Genomic DNA, 20145 nt, shown 5'->3' with positions numbered 1-20145 from the left:
ACTGTGTAAACTATTTGTATAAAGCTTTATATTTCAGAAGGTAGAAGACCTGGATGCTTCATTCCTTGTATGTAGATACCTTATGTTACGAAGTTTGTGTCTGTCATATGTCCCATGGTTCAGAGACTGATTTTTTGTCATGTGAAATACTCACTTATGAGTAATAGGATAACTATATTGGTATATGGATTCTTGCAAGGTCTACATGTCTGTCAGACAGGGTTCTCCTGACCTCAACCTCATTTCATGGATCAGAGATCAAGGTTAAGCTTATGTGGTTACGTCCATGTCTCAGATACTATAAGCAATAGGTCAACTATATTTGGTGTATGGAATGATTGTTAGGTGTACATGTCCAACTGGCAGTTTTCATCTGACCTTGACCTCATTTTCACTGTTCACTGGACAATGTTTAGTTTTTGTGGTTTTTCTATTTCTCGGATACTTCATTGTAAACTTCCATAACCTGCAACTATAACCAGTGAATTTTCTAAATTCACACTATCAAATTTCTATATTCAGTGAACCATGAAATATGGTTCCAGATTTTAAAAGCGTTCACCTCATAATGAATGTGAAATAAGTTTTAAGTTGATGTGACCACATTTAGGGGCCTTTTATAGCTGACTATGCGGTATGGGTTTTGCTCATTGTTGAAGGCCATACAGTGACCTAAAGTTGTTAACTTCTATGTCACTTGGTCTCTGGTGGAGAGTTGTCTCATTGGCGATCATACCACATCTTATTTTTATACAACTACATTGTAAACTTCTTAAACCTTATACAGAACAGACAATCTGATGGGTGCAGAGACCAGAAAACATAATGGCCCCTACAATTAGGCGGGGCATAAACAATTAATTTTATGTAGTCATTAAACAATGACATGAGGTGAGGTCATGGATAACAGAGTATAGATGGAAACTTCAGGCCATAAGGCACCTATATACAAGATATGGATTTACCAGCTCTTTTCCCATTCGAATATTTAGCTAAAACAAATAGTTTGCACCTAAATTAGTATCCCTATCTCTAGCATAATGCCACATTTGTCACTGATGGAATAAAAAACAGAACAATCTAATGAATTCCAATTACTTATGCAAAACACAAGACACATCAATATGTAAGGAGTTTACATCAGGTTTTGAGGAGTTGAACTGGAGGCTCTAAATATAAACTGAAGGTGAACTTGGGTGATACGAAAAGATAAGGAGTTCCTGTATTACTGGTGTTACAATTAAAAATCAAGTGAAAAATCACACTAGATATAAACCCCACCTTAAACTGAAGGTGAACTTGGGTGTTCCTAAAAGGTAAGTAGTTCCTGCATTACTAGTGGGACCAGTGGTGTTACAATTAAAAATCAAGTGAAAAATCACACCCATGGATTTAATTTGTCTTGTTTAATTTCTCGCTATATACAAAAGGAGCATGTTGACTCAGTTAATTTCAAATTTTAAAGTTTGAAAGTTCAAATTTTTCGATTGGATAAATATCGTAATCAACAGTGTGTAGTGAAGTTCAATTACATATTTAAATATTCAAAGTGTTAGCAAACAGGAAGGAGGTGACAGACAAATCCAAAAAATGCTCGTGTTACAACTCGTTACAGATTAGCTGCTGATCAAATATGAAGTCATTCTGTAAAGTTGTACCTTAGAAAAGAGTGACAGGAATGTTTGTTGAATGAACTGATTGACATGGGTGGACAATGGGAGTGCATTATATAGCCCTCACTTCTAGAGTGGTGGATATAACTTATTCATCTCATTACAAAATTGAGATTGCACTCATAAAACTTTCTAAGAGTTGTAAGAAGCAGTCCAATCTAAAATATTGTGTCAACTGGGAGATCAACTACTCCAACAACTGGAATGTTGCTGCATAAAAGTTTACAATGAGAAAATTGAAATCATCTCTCAATGTCAATTTCTAGATGTTAAGTCAAGATGAGGAGCATGCCTAACTGTATCTGTTGTATCCTCCCTTTCAAAAGTTTGATCAGATAGATGTGATAAGTCACAAAACTATTCAGTGCCATGACATAACATGTGAGACTTCCAGTCCTAACCACTTTCTGATGTGGGGAAAGTGGTTTCTCTGGCAGGGTTCTACAGTGGAAGGTAGGTTTAGAATGTGCATAATGGTAAATATGATTCTTACAGAGGACCATAAATATGTCTCCAGTAAAATCAATTTGTGACCATGAAATCAACAAATATGTTGTTTTTTGTGTATTGTTGTTTGTCTGTTGATCTTTTTCTTTTTTAGCCATGGCATTGTCAGCTTATTTTCGACTTATGAGTTTGAATGTTCTTTTGGTATCTTTCGCCTCTCTTTTAATGCCAGAAAATCTTCAAATATAATACTGTTATCTCCTACTGTGGATTAATGTAATTTGAGGGAAACTAGTGTCTGTGGATTTCTCTCCTACTGTGGATAATGTAATTTGTGGGAAACTAATGTCCGTGGATTTCTCTCCTACTGTGGATTAATGTAATTTGTGGGAAACTAGTGTCTGTGGATTTCATAGGTATAGGTAAACCACAAAATTAAATGTTCAACAAAGTAAACATTTTCTGTAGGCTTGTATTCAGACTTTGGCAAAACCACAAAATTAAATGTTCAACAAAGTATACATTTTCTGTAGGCTTGTATTCAGACTTTGTCAAAACCTCAAAATTAAATGTTCAACAAAATATACATTTTCTGTAGGCTTAAGCTTGTATTCAGACTTTGTCAAAACCACAAAATTAAATGTTCAACAAAAAATACATTTTCTGTAGGCGTGTATTCAGACTTTGTCAAAACCACAAAATTAAATGTTCAACAAAGTATACATTTTCTGTAGGCTTGTATTCAGACTTTGGAAAAACCACAAAATCCAATATCTACAAAAAAAATGCATGTTTTCCTCAATATAGAAAAATAAATTAATCAACAGTAACTCTAAGAAAATAAAAATAAAGCATATATTCCTTATAATTTAATTTATTCATGATATAAATAAAATGTTAAAAATTAACTGACTTAACACTACAATAATTTTATCACAGTTTTTTTTTGTTCACTGCAAGTTCTCTCTCTCTCCCTCTGTCATAAAGTCTTTATGTTGCAGACACCTTACTAAGTAGTTATGGTAACCAATCCATTCTATATACAATGTAACCTCACCAGTCTGAGAACCCTCCTTCTGAGTTGTTGCTGAAGAAGATAAACATATTACAATTAAAAATTAGGACAAAGTGGCTCTAAACAACGCTGTTACATTTTCAAACAAACAATGAGTTCTTTTCTAAAAAATGTATATAATTTGAAGAGAATATATGATAAGAGTCAGTCACTTTATTGTCCATTAGTTTTACTTATTATACCCCATGCAATGAGTTGCGGAGGGTATAATGTTTTTGACCCGTCTGTACGTCTGTCCGTCTGTCCGTCTGTCCGTCCGTCTGTCTGTCCGTCCGTCAGTCTGTCAGTCCTGTTTCTTGTCATCGCAACTCCTCTCAAACCACACAACAGAATTTAACAAAACCTTTTTAGATAATAAGGACATACTATGTAGTTGTGCATATCGACAGGAAATTACGATTCAATTTTTTTTCTAGGAGTTACGCCCCTTTGAACTTATTTACTTTAATGTACTACTGCAACAGTTTGTCATCTCAACTCCTCTGAAACCACACAACAAAATTTCATAAAACTTTGTAGATAATAAGGACATACTACGTAGATGTGTATATCGACAGGAAATTACAATTCAATTTTTTTTCCAGGAGTTACGCCCCTTTGAACTTATTTGCCCAATATACTACTGCAACCTTTTGTCATCGCAACTCCTCTCAAACCACACAATAGAATTTCATGAAACCTTTTCAGATAATAAGGACATACTATGTAGATGTGCATATCGACAGGAAATTATGATTCAATTTTTTTTCTAGGAGTTACTCCCCTTTGAACTTATTTACTTTAATGTACTACTGCAACAGTTTGTCATCTCAACTCCTCTGAAACCACACAACAAAATTTCATGAAACTTTGTAGATAATAAGGCCATACTACGTAGATGTGCATATTGACAGGAAATTACGATTCAATTTTTTTTCTAGGAGTTACGCCCCTTTGAACTTATTTGCCCAATACACTACTGCAACCTTTTGTCATCGCAACTCCTCTCAAACCACACAATAGAATTTCATGATACCTTTTTAGATAATAAGGACATACTACGTAGATGTGCATATCGACAGGAAATTATGATTCAATTTTTTTTCTAGGAGTTACGCCCCTTTGAACTTATTTGCTTCAATATACCTCTGCAACAGTTTGTCATCGCAACTCCTCTGAACCCACACAACAGAATTTCATGAAACTTTGTAGATAATAAGGACATACTATGTAGATGTGCATATCGACAGGAAATTATGATTCAATTTTTTTTTCTTATACAATTTTTTTTTCTTACAGTTATTTTATTTCTCCAGTGACAATGTGGGGACGTGGGGTATGTGAGCGCGCTCACTAAGGTTCTTTAATTACTAGTAAAAACTGTATAGATAATTAAATAGGATGATGGACACTTTAGTGCAGAAATTTCCTTTGTGTCAGAAACATGTGGGAATTGACATATTTGACCTAAATCAGACATTATACTCCTTTTTCGGAAAAATTAGGTATTAGTCAAGGCCTTATCTATTTTTAATGAACAAAGAAATATGTGAAATTCATAATTAACTTCAATAGTTTCAGCATTGTTATTTAATAAATCTTTTGAAGAATACTCAAGATATTGAGTGGAAACTTCATGTTTGTTGTATTGGAGGGAATAACAGATAAGATGTATGAAAAATATTTAAAAAAATGTCAAATAAGAGGTCAACCGCCAATTAAATGTTTCTGGCAAACAGTTGAATTTTTTTTGAATGCATGTTTTTATTACTGAGCAGAAATCTCAAATTAGTTCATTTTCCTAAGAGATGTTACTATGACCTGTGTGTGTTGAGTATCTTAACAATATGTAAAATTTAGAATGTTGAATGTTCTTCTTGACAATAAGTCGTAAAGATTATGTTGCATTCCTAAGGGAACCAATTGCACCTCTTTAATAGCAGACTTAGTTTTATATTATGAAATGCAGTTTATTGTTAAATTCATTAATGATGTGTCTAAACTCCATTTAATAAAGCATATATTTAACTTGATGTGTATGTGACGTCATGATTTATATTACTTGCATTTATTACTGTGATGATGTACTAATATAAAAATGACAGTTTTATTATTAATGATACACACTGATGATCTTTTTTAAGATATTAACACAATCTGTGAGTTAAATTGAATGTAACAAGAGCCTGTGACAATCACAGAGTTGAATTTTAACTACAATCATTTAGGTCATGATTGTCTATTAACAGTGACCAGAAATTATCATGAGAACACAATTGAATTTTTACTATAATCATTTTGGTCATATTTGCCTACCCAGAAAATATTTTATTAAATATACAGTCAGCAGAGCGAACATTATAAATTCCATTTTTTTTTGGCAAAAAACAAATGTTTAAAATTCAATATGACCAAAATATATCAAATGGAAGAGCACAATGACAATATCTTAAATGATGTTGATTGCAGGGTGAAATGAACTTTCAATCGATTTATGATTGATTATTGGTGATTTACACCACTTTCAGCACTATTGGCTATATCATAACAGCCAGATTTTATTGTAGGAGGAAGCAAGAGTACCAGGAGAGAACCACCAGGAAAACTGGCAATCACAGTAAATAAATTGGGAGTTGAACTCAGCTTGACAAAACATGGTTTGAATTCACCTCTGTGTTGATCACTGTAGATGAACTACTTAGACCACTAGGACACCAAGGTCCCACATTTGATTCATGATATTGATTGCATATTGTTATGAATATTTATTTGATTGTAAATGTTGTCACTGATGAGTCTTTTGTAGACAAAATGCACGTCTGGCGCAAATACAAAATTTCAATCCTGGTATCTATGATGAGTTTATTTGCATGGTGTAATGAATATTCCTAACACAGACAAAAATGACTGATGTGATTTACAATGTTGACCAGGACATTAGATTTGTGATTTACAATGTTGACCAGGACATTAGATTTGTGATTTACAATGTTGACCAGGACATTAGATTTGTGATTTTATTGGTGATTGTGTCACACGTGTTACCAACCTGTGGTACCATATAGCATACCCTGTATCCTTTATACTGTGTATCATGCTATACATATATAAACAGGAAGATTAATAGTATTACGTGATGTAACACATTAAAACATTAAAATCAACTCAGATCATTCCAAAAATTGTACCACATTTTTTGGTGGCAGGAGTTGATCTCACAAAATTCCTGTTTCACTATTTACTTTAACAGTTTGATGCCTGAATTATATGTACTTCTAACATTTACTGTTTTTAATTATATCTTTTCAAATCATCTCAATTGTCCTGTTCTAAGTAAATGTCAAGCAGTGGGTATAATGGCATGGGATGAAAAGGATAAGGATGTAAACATCTTAATTGGCCCTAAAAATTTGATATATGAAGGTTTATGTTAGGGAATATGGTGATATAGCTAAATCTTTACTACTTATATTATAAAACAATCTTGATTCGTTGGCTGTGTTCATGCTAGACAAGAACAGCTTGAATTTTGGCCTTACATCTTAAAAATATCAGTCTCTTCAACTCTAGTGTCTGAAACTGTCAATTTCCTCATTTCCTATAGGTTTAATCTAATTAATGACAACTGTTAAATAATAATAATTTGAAGCTTACAATAAGATACAAGTCATGTGATCTTATAACATAACCAATCAGGTGATTGATTTTTTTTTTTATATATTAATTATTCAATATTATTAAAGTTATTTTTTGTCATCAGAATCCTTTTATTTCTATAATGTATGCAGAGATATGGACTATAAAATTCAGCAAACAAGAAATCTTAAAATTTTTACTGATTTTGGTGATTACGTCTTTCATTTGAGCACAATAAACATGAATATTGCATAAATTACTTTCAATTCTGTTCATCTGCTTAAATTGATTCAGATTGGCAAAGTAAGAGAAAAATGTTATTTTCAGTAGATTTCTAAACACAATATGATACATCTCTGTAGAGGGAATCCCTATACACACAAAAATCTAGACTGTTTTCAGTGAAAAGATTTGAAAATTTGAAGATAGCCCTATGGGCCATTTTTCACATTAGGATTATTTATAAATTTTTTCACATTAGGATTATTTATAAATTTATAAATTTATTTCAATACTTACCTATTGATTTCCTCAGCAACAGAAATATCTTGTTCTGATTGGGTGACTGTGTCCTACAAAAATAATTACAAATAAATATGTGAGATTGTATTCTCAGTAACAGAAAAAAAATATTCCTAACTAGGTGGGTTAAAAAAATGCAAATAAATATATTTAATTACTCAGTAACAGAAAGACATTGTTGTTATTGAGTGTTTGTGTCCTACAAAATAAATATCATCATGACATTGGTTGTAATGAATTACAGTGATTTCCCAGTGAAATAAAAACCAACTTCGATAATTTCACTCCTCTAATGTCATACAACAATGTGTGTTGTCAAGACATTGTTGATGACATAACATCAAAATATTAGGGAATGTGTACAAAAAAATAAAGTTCCTTTTATTTTCTACTTTATTTCCATTAAAAACCACACAGTCAATGTAATAAAAAGAATAGCTAATCGAATAATTCAAACATCCAAAAATATTCAACAATTGACCAAACAACAATGATAATTAACTCATGCGCTGCATGCATTAGTGAATTAATGTGTTGTTCAGTCACTCGTTTAATATTTTTCGAGGTGCAGGATTTTTATTGTATGTTTGACTTTTACAACATATTCAAGGGGTTGTTGTTGTTGTTGTAAATGATTTTTTTTTAAATTTGACAAAAATATATTATACAACAATATAAGAAACCCAAAATAAAATGTGTGTTTAATAATGCTTTGTGTAAAACAGTACAAGCATTTTTTTTTTTTATATATATATCGCATAAGAGAGTCATTCACTAACAAATTAGTTTTCACTTTTGAATTAACAGCCATTTTGTGGATCTCTTAGATGTTCATTAACAGGGAGAGACTTTTCATTACTTTTAATAAGTAATAGGTTATGTATACCATAATAATTTGGTTTCCTTCTCTTTTACTTAGTAAAACAAAGACATTGTCAGTAAAACAAAGACATTGTCAGTAAAACAAAGACGACATTGTCAGTAAAACAAAGACGACAGTGTCAGTAAAACAAAGACATTGTCAGTAAAACAAAGACATAAAACAAAGACATTGTCAGTAAAACAAAGACTGACAGTAAAACAAAGACTACAGTGTCAGTAAAACAAAGACATTGTTAGTAAAACAAAGACATAAAAACAAAGACATTGTCAGTAGAACAAAGACGACATTGTCAGTAAAACAAAGAAGACATTGTCAGTAAAACAAAGACGACATTGTCAGTAAAACAAAGACGACATTGTCAGTAAAACAAAGATATTGTCAGTAAAACAAAGACGACATTGTCAGTAAAACAAAGACATTGTCATGATTAAATGGGAGTGTCCTTGCAAAAACAAAACATTATGTACTGATATCTCTCCGTCAACAGACAGGACAACAGAAAACTTCAATGGCCAAATTGTGGTTATGAGACATCTAAAGAGATCTAGACTTAATCAGGGTTTTATTATTTAAAAAAATGTCTATTTAAATAGTGGCAATCAACCAATTATTCCAAAGGCTGATTATTTATTGCAAAAAGAATACAAGAGGCTCTGGAAGCCTGCATCACTCACAGATGTAGTCCATATTTACTGGACGGCAGATAACTTCTCATAAATTTAGGTATGAATGGCTTTTCACCTAAATCACCTAAAGTTTCAAAACATTTGCCTTAGAGTTAAACAAGAGTGCACACGCTGAAATGTCTCGCCTTCTTTACTAATCATTGATATTATGTTGATAGTCCTAAATATAAAGCTTTATTACAACTGTCACATAAACTTAACATTAACCAAGTAAACTAAACATTGACCAATGAACCATGAAAATGAGGTCAAGGTCAGATGAACCATGCTAGGCAGGCATGTACAGCTAACAATTCTTCCATACAACAAATATAGTTGACCTATTGCTTATAGTTTAAGAAAAACAGACGAAAACACAAAAACTTAACACTGAGCAATGAACCTTGAAAATGAGGTCAAGGTCAAATAAAACCTGCGTGACTGACATATAGATCATAAAATATTTCCATACACCAAATATAGTTGAACTATTGCATATAGTTGAACTATTGCATATAGTGTTAGAAAAAAAGACCAAAACTCAAAAACTTAACTTTGACCACTGAACCATGAAGATGAGGTCAAGGTAAGATGACACCTGCCAGCTAGACATGTACACCTTACAATCATTCCATACACCAAATATAGCTGACCTATTGCATGCAGTATTAGAAAAAAAGACCAAAACTCAAAAACTTAACTTTGACCACTGAACCATGAAAATGAGGTCAAGGTCAGATGACACCTGCCAGCTAGACATGTACACCTTACAATCATTCCATACACCAAATATAGTAGACCTATTGCATACAGTATAAGAAAAACAGACCAAAACACAAAAACTTAACTATAACCACTGAACCATGAAAATGAGGTCAAGGTCAGATGACACCTGCCAGTTGGACATGTACACCTTACAGTCCTTCCATACACCGAATATACTAGACCTATTGCTTATAGTATCTGAGATATGGACTTGACCACGAAAACTTAACCTTGTTCACTGATCCATGAAATGAGGTCGAGGTCAAGTGAAAACTGTCTGACGGGCATGAGGACCTTGCAAGGTACGCACATACCAAATATAGTTATCCTATTACTTATAATAAGAGAGAATCTAACATTACAAAAAATCTGAACTTTTTTTTCAAGTAGTCACTGAACCATGAAAATGAGGTCAAGGACATTGGACATGTGACTGACGGAAACTTCGTAACATGAGGCATCCATATACAAAGTATGAAGCATCCAGGTCTTCCATCTTCTAAAATATAAAGCTTTTAAGAAGTTAGCTAACGCCGCCGCCGCCGCCGCCGGCCGCCGGATCGCTATCCCTATGTCGAGCTTTCTGCGACAAAAGTCGCAGGCTCGACAAAAATGAAATGTTTGAAAACTAATCTATCACAATCAAAGATTTCCTCTAGCAGCCATGTTTTTTTTCATCTGATGATGAACAACTATAGGAATGTGATTTTCCATATGGTTTTAATTTGTACATTGTGCCACTGAGGCTGCCATCTGATCAACATTAAAGGAGAAAGTTTGTAGAGGATCATCATTCCCTTATTTCTAAAAAAATATCAAACCTTATAATTTTGGCGGGTTGAAGTTCTTTATCCGATCACACAAAATTTAAAGGAGCATTTGTAGAGGACATCCCATGTATGATGCAGGCCAAGTTTGCTTGTAGTTGGTCAACTGGTTTCAGATAAGATTTAGAAAAAGTTTATGACAGATGAACCGTTCGGCAAAGACAGAAAGAATGATGCCAATCGATGGCAAAAAGCTCACACTTGACTGCAGTGTCAGGTGATCTTAAAAATAAGGGGGCACGACCAAAGTACCTATTAGAGAATTAGAGAAAAATATCAGTTGTTACAGCATGAAATATTTATTTGCTTAGACAATTCAAAGCTTCAAACTGTGAATTATTGAAGATAATTATGATATCAATATAAACTGACCTGACTTAGTCTGTGACCTTTGGACCATACATCTACTGACTTCTTCACTACCTAAAAATAGAAATGATGTAATAATCTACCTGTGCATAGAACTTGTGGGATATCTAAGGATCCTAATTATTTTGATATCCTCATCAAAATAAGTTAAAGTATACTACCAAGTCATACTAAATACATGTATTGACATTCTTCTAAGTTTCATTTACTGACTATATTCAAACAAATTCAGATGGACTTACAATATATTTTACAAATATTTAGTTATTACAAAAATGTAGTATCTTTCACCTGTATAAAAATGTTTCTGTGTGACAAACTATAATTACTCCTTCATATATCATGTTTTTCACAAGGGTAGATACAGCCCAAGAACCTAACAAAATGGGAAAAAGAGCTATCAATTTTTACCATTCCAAATGTTGAAATGTAGAAAATAAATCATTCATTTTCATTCTTACAAATGAGATAAAATGCTGGTACTAGGATCTACATACATAATCTGAATAGTCTTACTAAATAGCTAAATATTAGGAAATGCACAGCTATTTACTGTTAGTTGTACTACTAAAAATATAATTGTACCAGCCAAATTAAGTCTGATTTATTTAAAGTAAAGATACTTAATGACAGAAACAATAATTTGATTAAAGTGCAGATTCTATAGAATTACAAATTTACACACATGATACTTTCAGTCCTAGCTAAAACACATGATACCCTTAATTCCACATATTTTTAAATATGATACTTTCGGTCCACATTTTACAAGATATCTTCAGTCCTGGTTTACACACATGAAACTTTCAGTCCTGGTTTACACACACAATACTTTCAGTCCTGGTTTTCACACATGATACTTTCAGTCCTGGTTTACACACATGAAATTTTCAGTCCTGGTTTACACACATGATATCCTGTCTTGGTTGACATATAATCCTTTCAGTCCACATTTACACATATGATACTGTCAGTCCTGGTTTACACACCTGATACCTTCTTTCCTAACTTATACATATGAAACTTTCAGTCCTGATATAGACATACTTGTAGTCCATATTTTCAGGCATAATACTTTGTCCTGGTTTACAATTAAGATACTTTCAGTCCTGATTTAAACACATGAAACTTTGTCCTTGTTTATACTCATGATACATTGTTCCGGTTTACACACATAATATTTCCAGTCCTGATTTACACACACAAATTTTAGTCCACATTTACACACATGATACTTTTAAGCTTTCAGTCCAAATTTACACACATGATACATTCAAATTCATTTACACACATAATACTTTCAGTTCACATTCACACACATTTTGTATTTATAGTTGCCGACATCTAATATCTAGGTCATTATGTCTCTGGTGGACGATTGTTTTAATGGCAATTATACCACATCTTCTTATTATATAATGAATTAAAGTATTTTATCTTCTAAGATACCAAAACAATGATGATATTTTCATACATGCTTTCTGACATTATTAAATGAACCTTGAAAATGTTGCAAAATTAAATTTATGAATAGCTAGCCCTTATATATGAAAGAAAAAACTATGGATAATTTGCTATACAGCCAAAATACTGCTTTACTGATACTAATCATGCTTAATGTTGACACACACAATGACTGGTGATTTTGCATGATCTATATCGTAATGTACATGCTTTGACATACAAACTATACCAAGCTCCAATCAAATGATACATACATAATGATTTATATTTCCATGACAACACAACTTGTTTACTTACTTTCGTCTTCTGTTTGGATAAAAAATAATATATTGATAAAAAAGAAAAACCTAGCAATTAAAGAAATAAATTTGAAATAGAATAGTAAGGCAGGTAGTTTTTATTACACGGTTTAAGCAATTAATCAGTACTTTTCCATTAAACCAAACCCTAACCCTTAGAATCATCACATGAATGCCTCAGACAAATATCAGTTGGAAACATTCTAAATGGGAAATCTTAGAATAACTCACTTGTCAGTTTCTGAGATCAAATCTATCCTACATCCATTAAAGACTCAATAAGATCTAGGGAAAAGGGATATACACACATTTATAATTCATTAAGATCCACTTTACATAAGTTTTCTGATAATCTGACCTATTCAACATGTTGATAATAAATAACTGCCAATATAGTTTCCGGAGAATAGTTTAATCCATGAAATGTATTATACTGGCAACAAGAATGACACTATCAAAATGCAACAAGTCTATTTTTCATAAATATGAGGGTTACAATGCAAAGTATTCTACTAATCAAATAGAATATTGTGTTCTGCTGAGGTTTGTGTCTTGATATTGTTGGTCGGATGATTCTTACCTCTTTTTCTTTGTCTTTTTGCTGCTGGACCATTTCCATGTACTGTTTCATCACTGGGTCAATGTTGTCTTCTGACTCTGGCTTCTTCTCCTCCTCTAGATCTAGAGCACCACCATCAAACACATCAAAATCTTTGCCCTGATGGAAAATAGTGAGAAATTATTCAAATAAAAACATAAAAAGCACAAAAGATGTTTCTTAAAAGGAGAAGGTATGATAAGTCACATTTTTGGCCAATAAAAATTGAAGATAAGAAGTATTGTGTGTAGTTTTCCATCTCCTAGGCTTTTCTAAACCGGTATTATGTAGTTTTCATAGGTCCATCTCTTAGGCCTTTCTTAACCAGTATTATGTAGTTTTCATAGGTCCATTTCCTAGGCCTTTCTTAACCAGTATTATGTTGTTTTCATTGGTCCATCTTCTAGGCCTTTCTTAACCAGTGTTATGTAGTTTTCATTGGTCCATCTTCTAGGCCTTTCTTAACCAGTATTATGTAGTTTTCATAGGTCCATCTTCTAGGCCTTTCTTAACCAGTATTATGTAGTTTTCATAGGTCCATTTTCTAGGCCTTTCTTAACCAGTATTATGTTGTTTTCATAGGTCCATCTTCTAGGCCTTTCTTAACCAGTATTATGTAGTTTTCATAGGTCCATCTTCTAGGCCTTTCTTAACCAGTATTATGTAGTTTCCATAGGTCCATTTTCTAGGCCTTTCTTAACCAGCATTATGTAGTTTTCATAGGTCCATTTTCTAGGCCTTTCTTAACCAGTATTATGTAGTTTTCATAGGTCCATTTTCTAGGCCTTTCTTAACCAGTATTATGTAGTTTTCATAGGTCCATTTTCTAGGCCTTTCTTAACCAGTATTTATATGTAGTTTTCATAGGTGTGCTTTATCACCTCTCTATAAACAAGTAAGATGTGAACTCAACACTGGTCCCTTACAGGCCTCTCTATAAAAAGTGAAGTAATCATATGGTCTCTCTCCTAGACCTGTAGATAAATGAGTAACATGTGTACTTAACACTGGTCACTCTCCTTGGCCTCTCTATAATATGTGAAGGTATCATAGGTCACTCTCCTAGACCGCTCTGTAAGATGTGAAGTTAACATAGGTCTGTCTCACATGACTCTCTATAAAATGTGAAGTAACCATGAGGTCCCTCTCCTAGGCCTTTCTATAAAGTATGAAGTTATCATACACCCTTCTCCTAGGACTCTATAAGATTTGACATTATCATAGGTTCCTCTCCTTGGCCTCTCTATAAAATGTGATATTATCATAGGACCCCCTCCTATGATAATCCCAATAATCAAGTTACTTGCAAAGTTATCACCTTCTCCTAAGTCTAAAAACAAACCTGTAACTTGTTTAATTCTTGCTGCTCCCGCTCCCAAGCTTCATGTTCACGTTTCTTTCTTTCTTCTTCTCTTGTCCTTTTTTCTTCCTGCCATCTCCTTTCGTCTTCCTCTTCCCTTCTTTGCCTTTCTTCTGCTTCTTTAATTTCATCTGTTAAAATTCATATAGATAATTTAGCTTTTTTCAGATCACCTAGTCAAGAATCAAAAACTGTAAAGGTAAACACTGCAAACCAGTTCATCATATACATTTATTGCCTCTGTGTTGTAATTATTAAAGTTGGTTTTTGTAAGAACCAGAAGACTCTCTTGCAATTTACATTTTTTGTCTCTGATGCATGTATATAAAAGTTTGTTTTATTTTGATTTATCTTGACAAGTAAAGTTTTCAATATCTGAGGATATATTATTAATAAATTGCTTGACACAGGCATGGATCAAATCCACTAAAGACAGTGATGATAAAATATGTCAAGCTCATACTTGTTCTCAGTCTTTAAAAGTTGTAAATAAATTAAACAGACAGGTTTGCATCTTTTTTTTGATTTTTTGTTGAATGAAGTCACTAACCTTCTTTTGATTTCCAATTATCATCTAATGATGGTTTATCAGAAGATAAGGGAGGTAATTTGCCTCCTAATGGTGGAAGATTACTGGTTTCCTTAGATTTCCATTCCTCTTCCAAGGTAGGTGTTTTCCATGCACTATCCAATGATATTGGAGCAAGTTTCCCTCCTGCAGGACCAGTTGGGGTTTGGTACATATCTTTTCTGTCTGAAAAATATAATTATTGTCAGGTTTATTTTCTATAAATGACATTGATGATGCAATCTAAACCCGATTTCTTCATTATGTTAAGCCAAGACTGACAGTTATAGTCAATAAACAATATGTTAAGCCAAGACTGACAGTTATAGCAATAAACAATAAACAGATTGAAAAATTATTTAAACTAAACCTGGAAAGATCTGGCTTCTTATTAACCAATCACAAACTGAGGTAATCTGAATTATCTTAAGTGACATACTTAATCTTAATGTGGAACAATTTACACACTGAGGTATCAATAATGGCTTCCAAATCTAAATCTAAAACCATTTACAAACTAATATACATAAATTTGGTTTTGTATTCTATTGAACTTTTATAAAAATCTGACAAAGCAATTTAATTCTAGGCCTAAAACCAATGTGGGTTATCAATTTGAATTTAAAACTTGAAACCATTTATCAAAATTGACATCATTCAAATTGCCTCACAAATTTTCTTAGTTGATTAGTTAACACAAATGTTACAAATATGTCAATAATATACACCACTTCTTATTGTTCCAGCAAATATATTTTTTATAATCTTTAAAAGAAAAACTTGTTCTTGAGGTAGATTGTTCCAATAAAGGTACCATGGCATGAGTTCATAATTTTAAATCTGGAACCATTAGAAAGCTGAATTAAAAAATTTGTAAAGGGTTCCATAGAACCCTGTGTCTTGCCTGCGATTGCTGCTGTCAGTGTAAAAGTGTAATGTTCATTTATCCGCAAAATACAGAATTTAAAAACTTTTTTTTTATATGCTATTTCTTGCTCTTGAAGATTAGCTTCTGTCCAAGATTCATAACAATCAATGAAGGTTAACTAATTTATCTTGTCACCAAGTTATTGATGTCTAAAAAAACTTTAACCACAGACTGAACCTAAATGTTGAAGCCACAGATAACGTAATCAAGAATTGCTATGTCTCGTTTTCGCAACATTAATGTTGCAGGCTCGATAAAAAACTAAACCTAAAGCTCCCAAATCATCAAGGAACCCTCGACAAAAAACTAAACCTAAAGCTCCCAAATCATCAAGGAACCAAATTTGTTCATTGGAACCTTGAAAACCTAAAATACAAAACTAATATACAAACCTAATATACAAACAAAACAAGGTATTACTTTTGAAGCCAACCTCAATGATCTGAAATTGCCTCAAATCATGTAATATTTTCCACTGGATAAGAAAATCCCATCAAATAATCAACTGATTTCTTAATATGATTCAAGCACCTTTAGATAATATTAGAACTGTTCCAATGTCCCACAAATGCACATATTTTATCTGTCCAGGGGCAATAACTCTAATACTTTTTTTAGAGTAAGCTTTTAACCTTTTTATTAATATCCTTCAAGAAATATGAGCATGAGATTGCTTACAATGCAATTTTTCTTTAAATTTAAATTTCCATGCGGCATAACTCCTGCAAAAAATGTTGATCATCGCTTATTATCAGAACTCATTCAAGACCTTACTGATATAAACCTCTGATATAAATTTCATAAGAATCTTTAAAAACTAGATGTGTCAGAACGACATGAATGGCCCCGTTAACAAAAAAAAAAGCTTGAAGCCATTTTTAGGAGTGGACATTTGAGAATGAAAGTCAGTATAACTGTTATTTTCACGAAATTTTCAAAGTCCAAAGCCCGTAATTTCTGCAAAAATCAATGGAGTGGAACCAAACTTAAACGTGATCTGTAACTCATCATAGTAGACTCACATACTAAAAATCAGCTCAACATGTGAAGGCGTTTTGAAAAAAAGTCTGTATAACTGTTATTTTCACAAAATGTTCAAAAGTCCATAGCCCGTTGTTTGGGCAAAAATCAGAAGTGCAGAACCAAACAAAAACTCGATCTGTAACTCATCATAGTAGACTCACAAACTAAAAATCAGATCAATATGTAAAGAGGTTTAGAAAAAAAGTCTGTATAACTGTTCGTTGAGAAATGAAAGAATGACGGAATGACGGATAAAGGTAAAACTATACGGCCCCAACAATTTGTTTCGGGGCCATAAAAATGTAGGCTCTGAGACAAAAAAGGGATTAAAATCTAGCTTCTTAATCCGATAAAGAGACCACCATCAAACTGGGGTACAAGGTCTATTTCCTTTTTCTGGTTACCTATTTCCATTGCTGATGTAGCTGCACTGGACTCTGAACCAGGGACTACTACAATACTAGGTGATCCAGGTCTGGCCTCTAAGTCTGCCACTGTTATAGGTCTTGGTCTCTCAACTCTTTCATCTCCATTCCTGAAAATAAACCATTATTAGTCATCATTGGACTGTTTAATGTTGGACAGATCCTGTTCTTATAAAAGGTGGGATGTAAATTTGAAGAAAAATAAGCAAATAGCGGAAGGCTTTCTTTTTTATAATAAACTTCAAATATATTTATTTACATTTCAAGACAACATTTTTGTTGATCCTTCAATATGATATTACACTAGACTATGCCGTTGTCATCAATATTGTAAAACCATAGAATTTGAAAAAATAAAATACATGGACAGAATATTATTTTTCATTTCCTTCTGATTGTTAACAATACAAATAATTCCATTCTTATTTTAAACAGTAAGATTCCAGTATTTTGTAATACTTCAACTTTAGCAGGTTAAATAGGGCCCTTTGCATACCTCCTTCTGTGAGGAATTATCCATTAATGTTTTAATAAATTCAACGATTTGAGTTGAATAAACTTTTCAAAAATAACCAATCTATACAAATTTAAAAGATGCCAGAACCCAATGATTGTTAAAATATCATGTTGCTCTTAAATATTAAAAAAACAAGAATGTGTCCATAGTACACGGATGCCCCACTCGCACTATCATTTTCTATGTTCAGTGGACCTTGAAATTGGGGTCAAAACTCTAATTTGGCATTAAAATTAGAAAGATCATATCATAGGGAACATGTGTACTAAGTTTCAAGTTGATTGGACTTCAACTTCATCAAAAACTGCCTTGACCAAAAACTTATCTGAAGCTGGACAGACGGACTGTCGGATGAACGGACAGACAAACGAACGAATGAACGGAAGCACAGACCGAAAAACATAATGCCCCTCTACCATCGTAGGTGGGGCATAAAAAGAAAATCAAATTGTTTACACGAGAGAAGATATTAAACAAAAATGGCCATGTGATATATATTGTACCTGTCATTTAATTCATCGGACATATTAGACATATCAAATCTGGGTGGTGGTTCCTTCCTGGATGTGGATTGCTCTGTAAGTTCTCGTAAACTATCTGTAAAATATAGTCAACAAATGATTGGTCTTTCTCGTAAACTATTTATAAAATAATCAGCAATACACTATTACTTCAAAAAGAGGAATAACAAAGGATACAAAGAACAACAATGTATGCATTTATTACATTGATTGCTATGAATTACAGTAATTTTCCAGTGAAATAAAAACCAATAATTTCACAGGTGAAATAAATCTGATAATTTCACTCCCCAGACATCATACAACAATGGGTGTTGTCACGACATTGCCGATGACGTTGCATCAAAACAATTGAGAATGGGTAGTAAAAGATATAGTTCCTTTCATTTTCTACTTTATTTCCATCAAAAAGTCCATGGCCAATGTAATATAAAGAATAACTAATCCAAGAATTAAAATATCGAAAAATATTCAACTCCTGATCGAACAACACTGATAATAAACTCATGAGTTAAGCACATTCGTGAATTTATGAGTTGTTCGGTCAATTGTTGAATTTTTTTCTATATATGAATTGTTGGATAAGTTATTCTATAATAATGATATATATAATATACAATCCATAATTAAATACGAAATCTTGGTCTGCATACTAAATTATGAGACTGGTATTTGTTATGAGGGTGTCATCAGCCAGTAGTAGCAACTAGTATTTGGTGTACTAAATTATAAGCCTTGTATCTTCGATGAGTTTTTCAAAAACTCTTAATTTGGCGTATAATTTTAAAAGTTCACATCAATATTTTAAGTTTTAAGTTGATGAACAACTGCATGGTAACCAAACCTTTATCCAGATACAGAATGCATGAATAGAAAAGTGCGGATAGACCAGAATTCTAAACAAAAATTTCACAAAGATGGATATCCAATACAATTTGAATCTGAATTCCCTCCCTTCAACTGGTATTCATTCAGGCATATCAAATAAGATTTTAAGAATCCTACTCTTTGCCATAATGATTAACTGAATCTTTACAGCTGCATATCATCTGTACTTATTAACATTCTTAAAGACATTATTTGTTTAATTTACCATTTAACTGACTGGAATGACGACCCTGGTATGGTGTTGATGACATTGGTCTGTGGATTGGACTAGCACCAGGCGAAGCTACTCTCTTCTGACTTTCAGATACAACTGAAACAAAATTGAAGATTAACAATCAAACTAATTAAAGTTTTTTATCGAACAACATAAATGACATTACATTGTATTAAATGTAGTCAATTTTATATATTTTTTATCTTGACAAAAATTTCTAATCTTTTTCATGCAGTTTTATTGTTATGTTGGGTTGCTGTTTCATTGACAACCATAGGTTTCTGTGATACGATCATAAAGGTAAAATTGACAGGCAAAGATACTCATTGATAATATATAGGTCAAACAATTGCTGATATTTTGTCATGAGGCAAAATTCTGACATAAAATTTACATATAGATAATGATTGAAGTTGATTATTCATATTTAAAAATGTCTATATATATGGACTTCAACTTTGCTTATGTCTTTACTTTTATTAGATGCCGATGTTTCTAT

At 32.5% G+C, this 20145-nt stretch overlaps 1 protein-coding gene across 2 annotated transcripts in view; it reads right to left on the bottom strand.

The window, feature by feature from the left end:
- Window positions 1-2978: 2978 nt before the first annotated feature.
- LOC127726183 (centriole and centriolar satellite protein OFD1-like) overlaps window positions 2979-20145 on the bottom strand; it is a 59316-nt gene continuing 42149 nt past the window's right edge. Inside the window, exons 21-29 of one of the 2 annotated variants that reach the window (XM_052233462.1) lie at window positions 19638-19742; window positions 18527-18620; window positions 17486-17616; window positions 15113-15316; window positions 14545-14693; window positions 13185-13322; window positions 10845-10895; window positions 7330-7382; window positions 2979-3207 (exon numbers count right to left, since the gene is read on the bottom strand). In XM_052233462.1, the coding sequence (XP_052089422.1) occupies window positions 3174-3207; window positions 7330-7382; window positions 10845-10895; window positions 13185-13322; window positions 14545-14693; window positions 15113-15316; window positions 17486-17616; window positions 18527-18620; window positions 19638-19742 (959 nt within the window). In that variant the 3' untranslated portion in view covers window positions 2979-3173. Of the gene's footprint in view, window positions 3208-6042; window positions 6272-7329; window positions 7383-10844; window positions 10896-13184; window positions 13323-14544; window positions 14694-15112; window positions 15317-17485; window positions 17617-18526; window positions 18621-19637; window positions 19743-20145 lie in introns of those variants that run through there. The other variant, XM_052233460.1, reaches the window with a different exon arrangement.

The sequence above is a fragment of the Mytilus californianus genome, unplaced genomic scaffold (assembly GCF_021869535.1).
Source record: "Mytilus californianus isolate M0D057914Y unplaced genomic scaffold, xbMytCali1.0.p SCAF_17, whole genome shotgun sequence".
Classification (NCBI taxonomy): Eukaryota; Metazoa; Mollusca; class Bivalvia; order Mytilida; family Mytilidae; genus Mytilus; species Mytilus californianus.
This window is presented reverse-complemented; position numbering and strand designations above follow the sequence as displayed.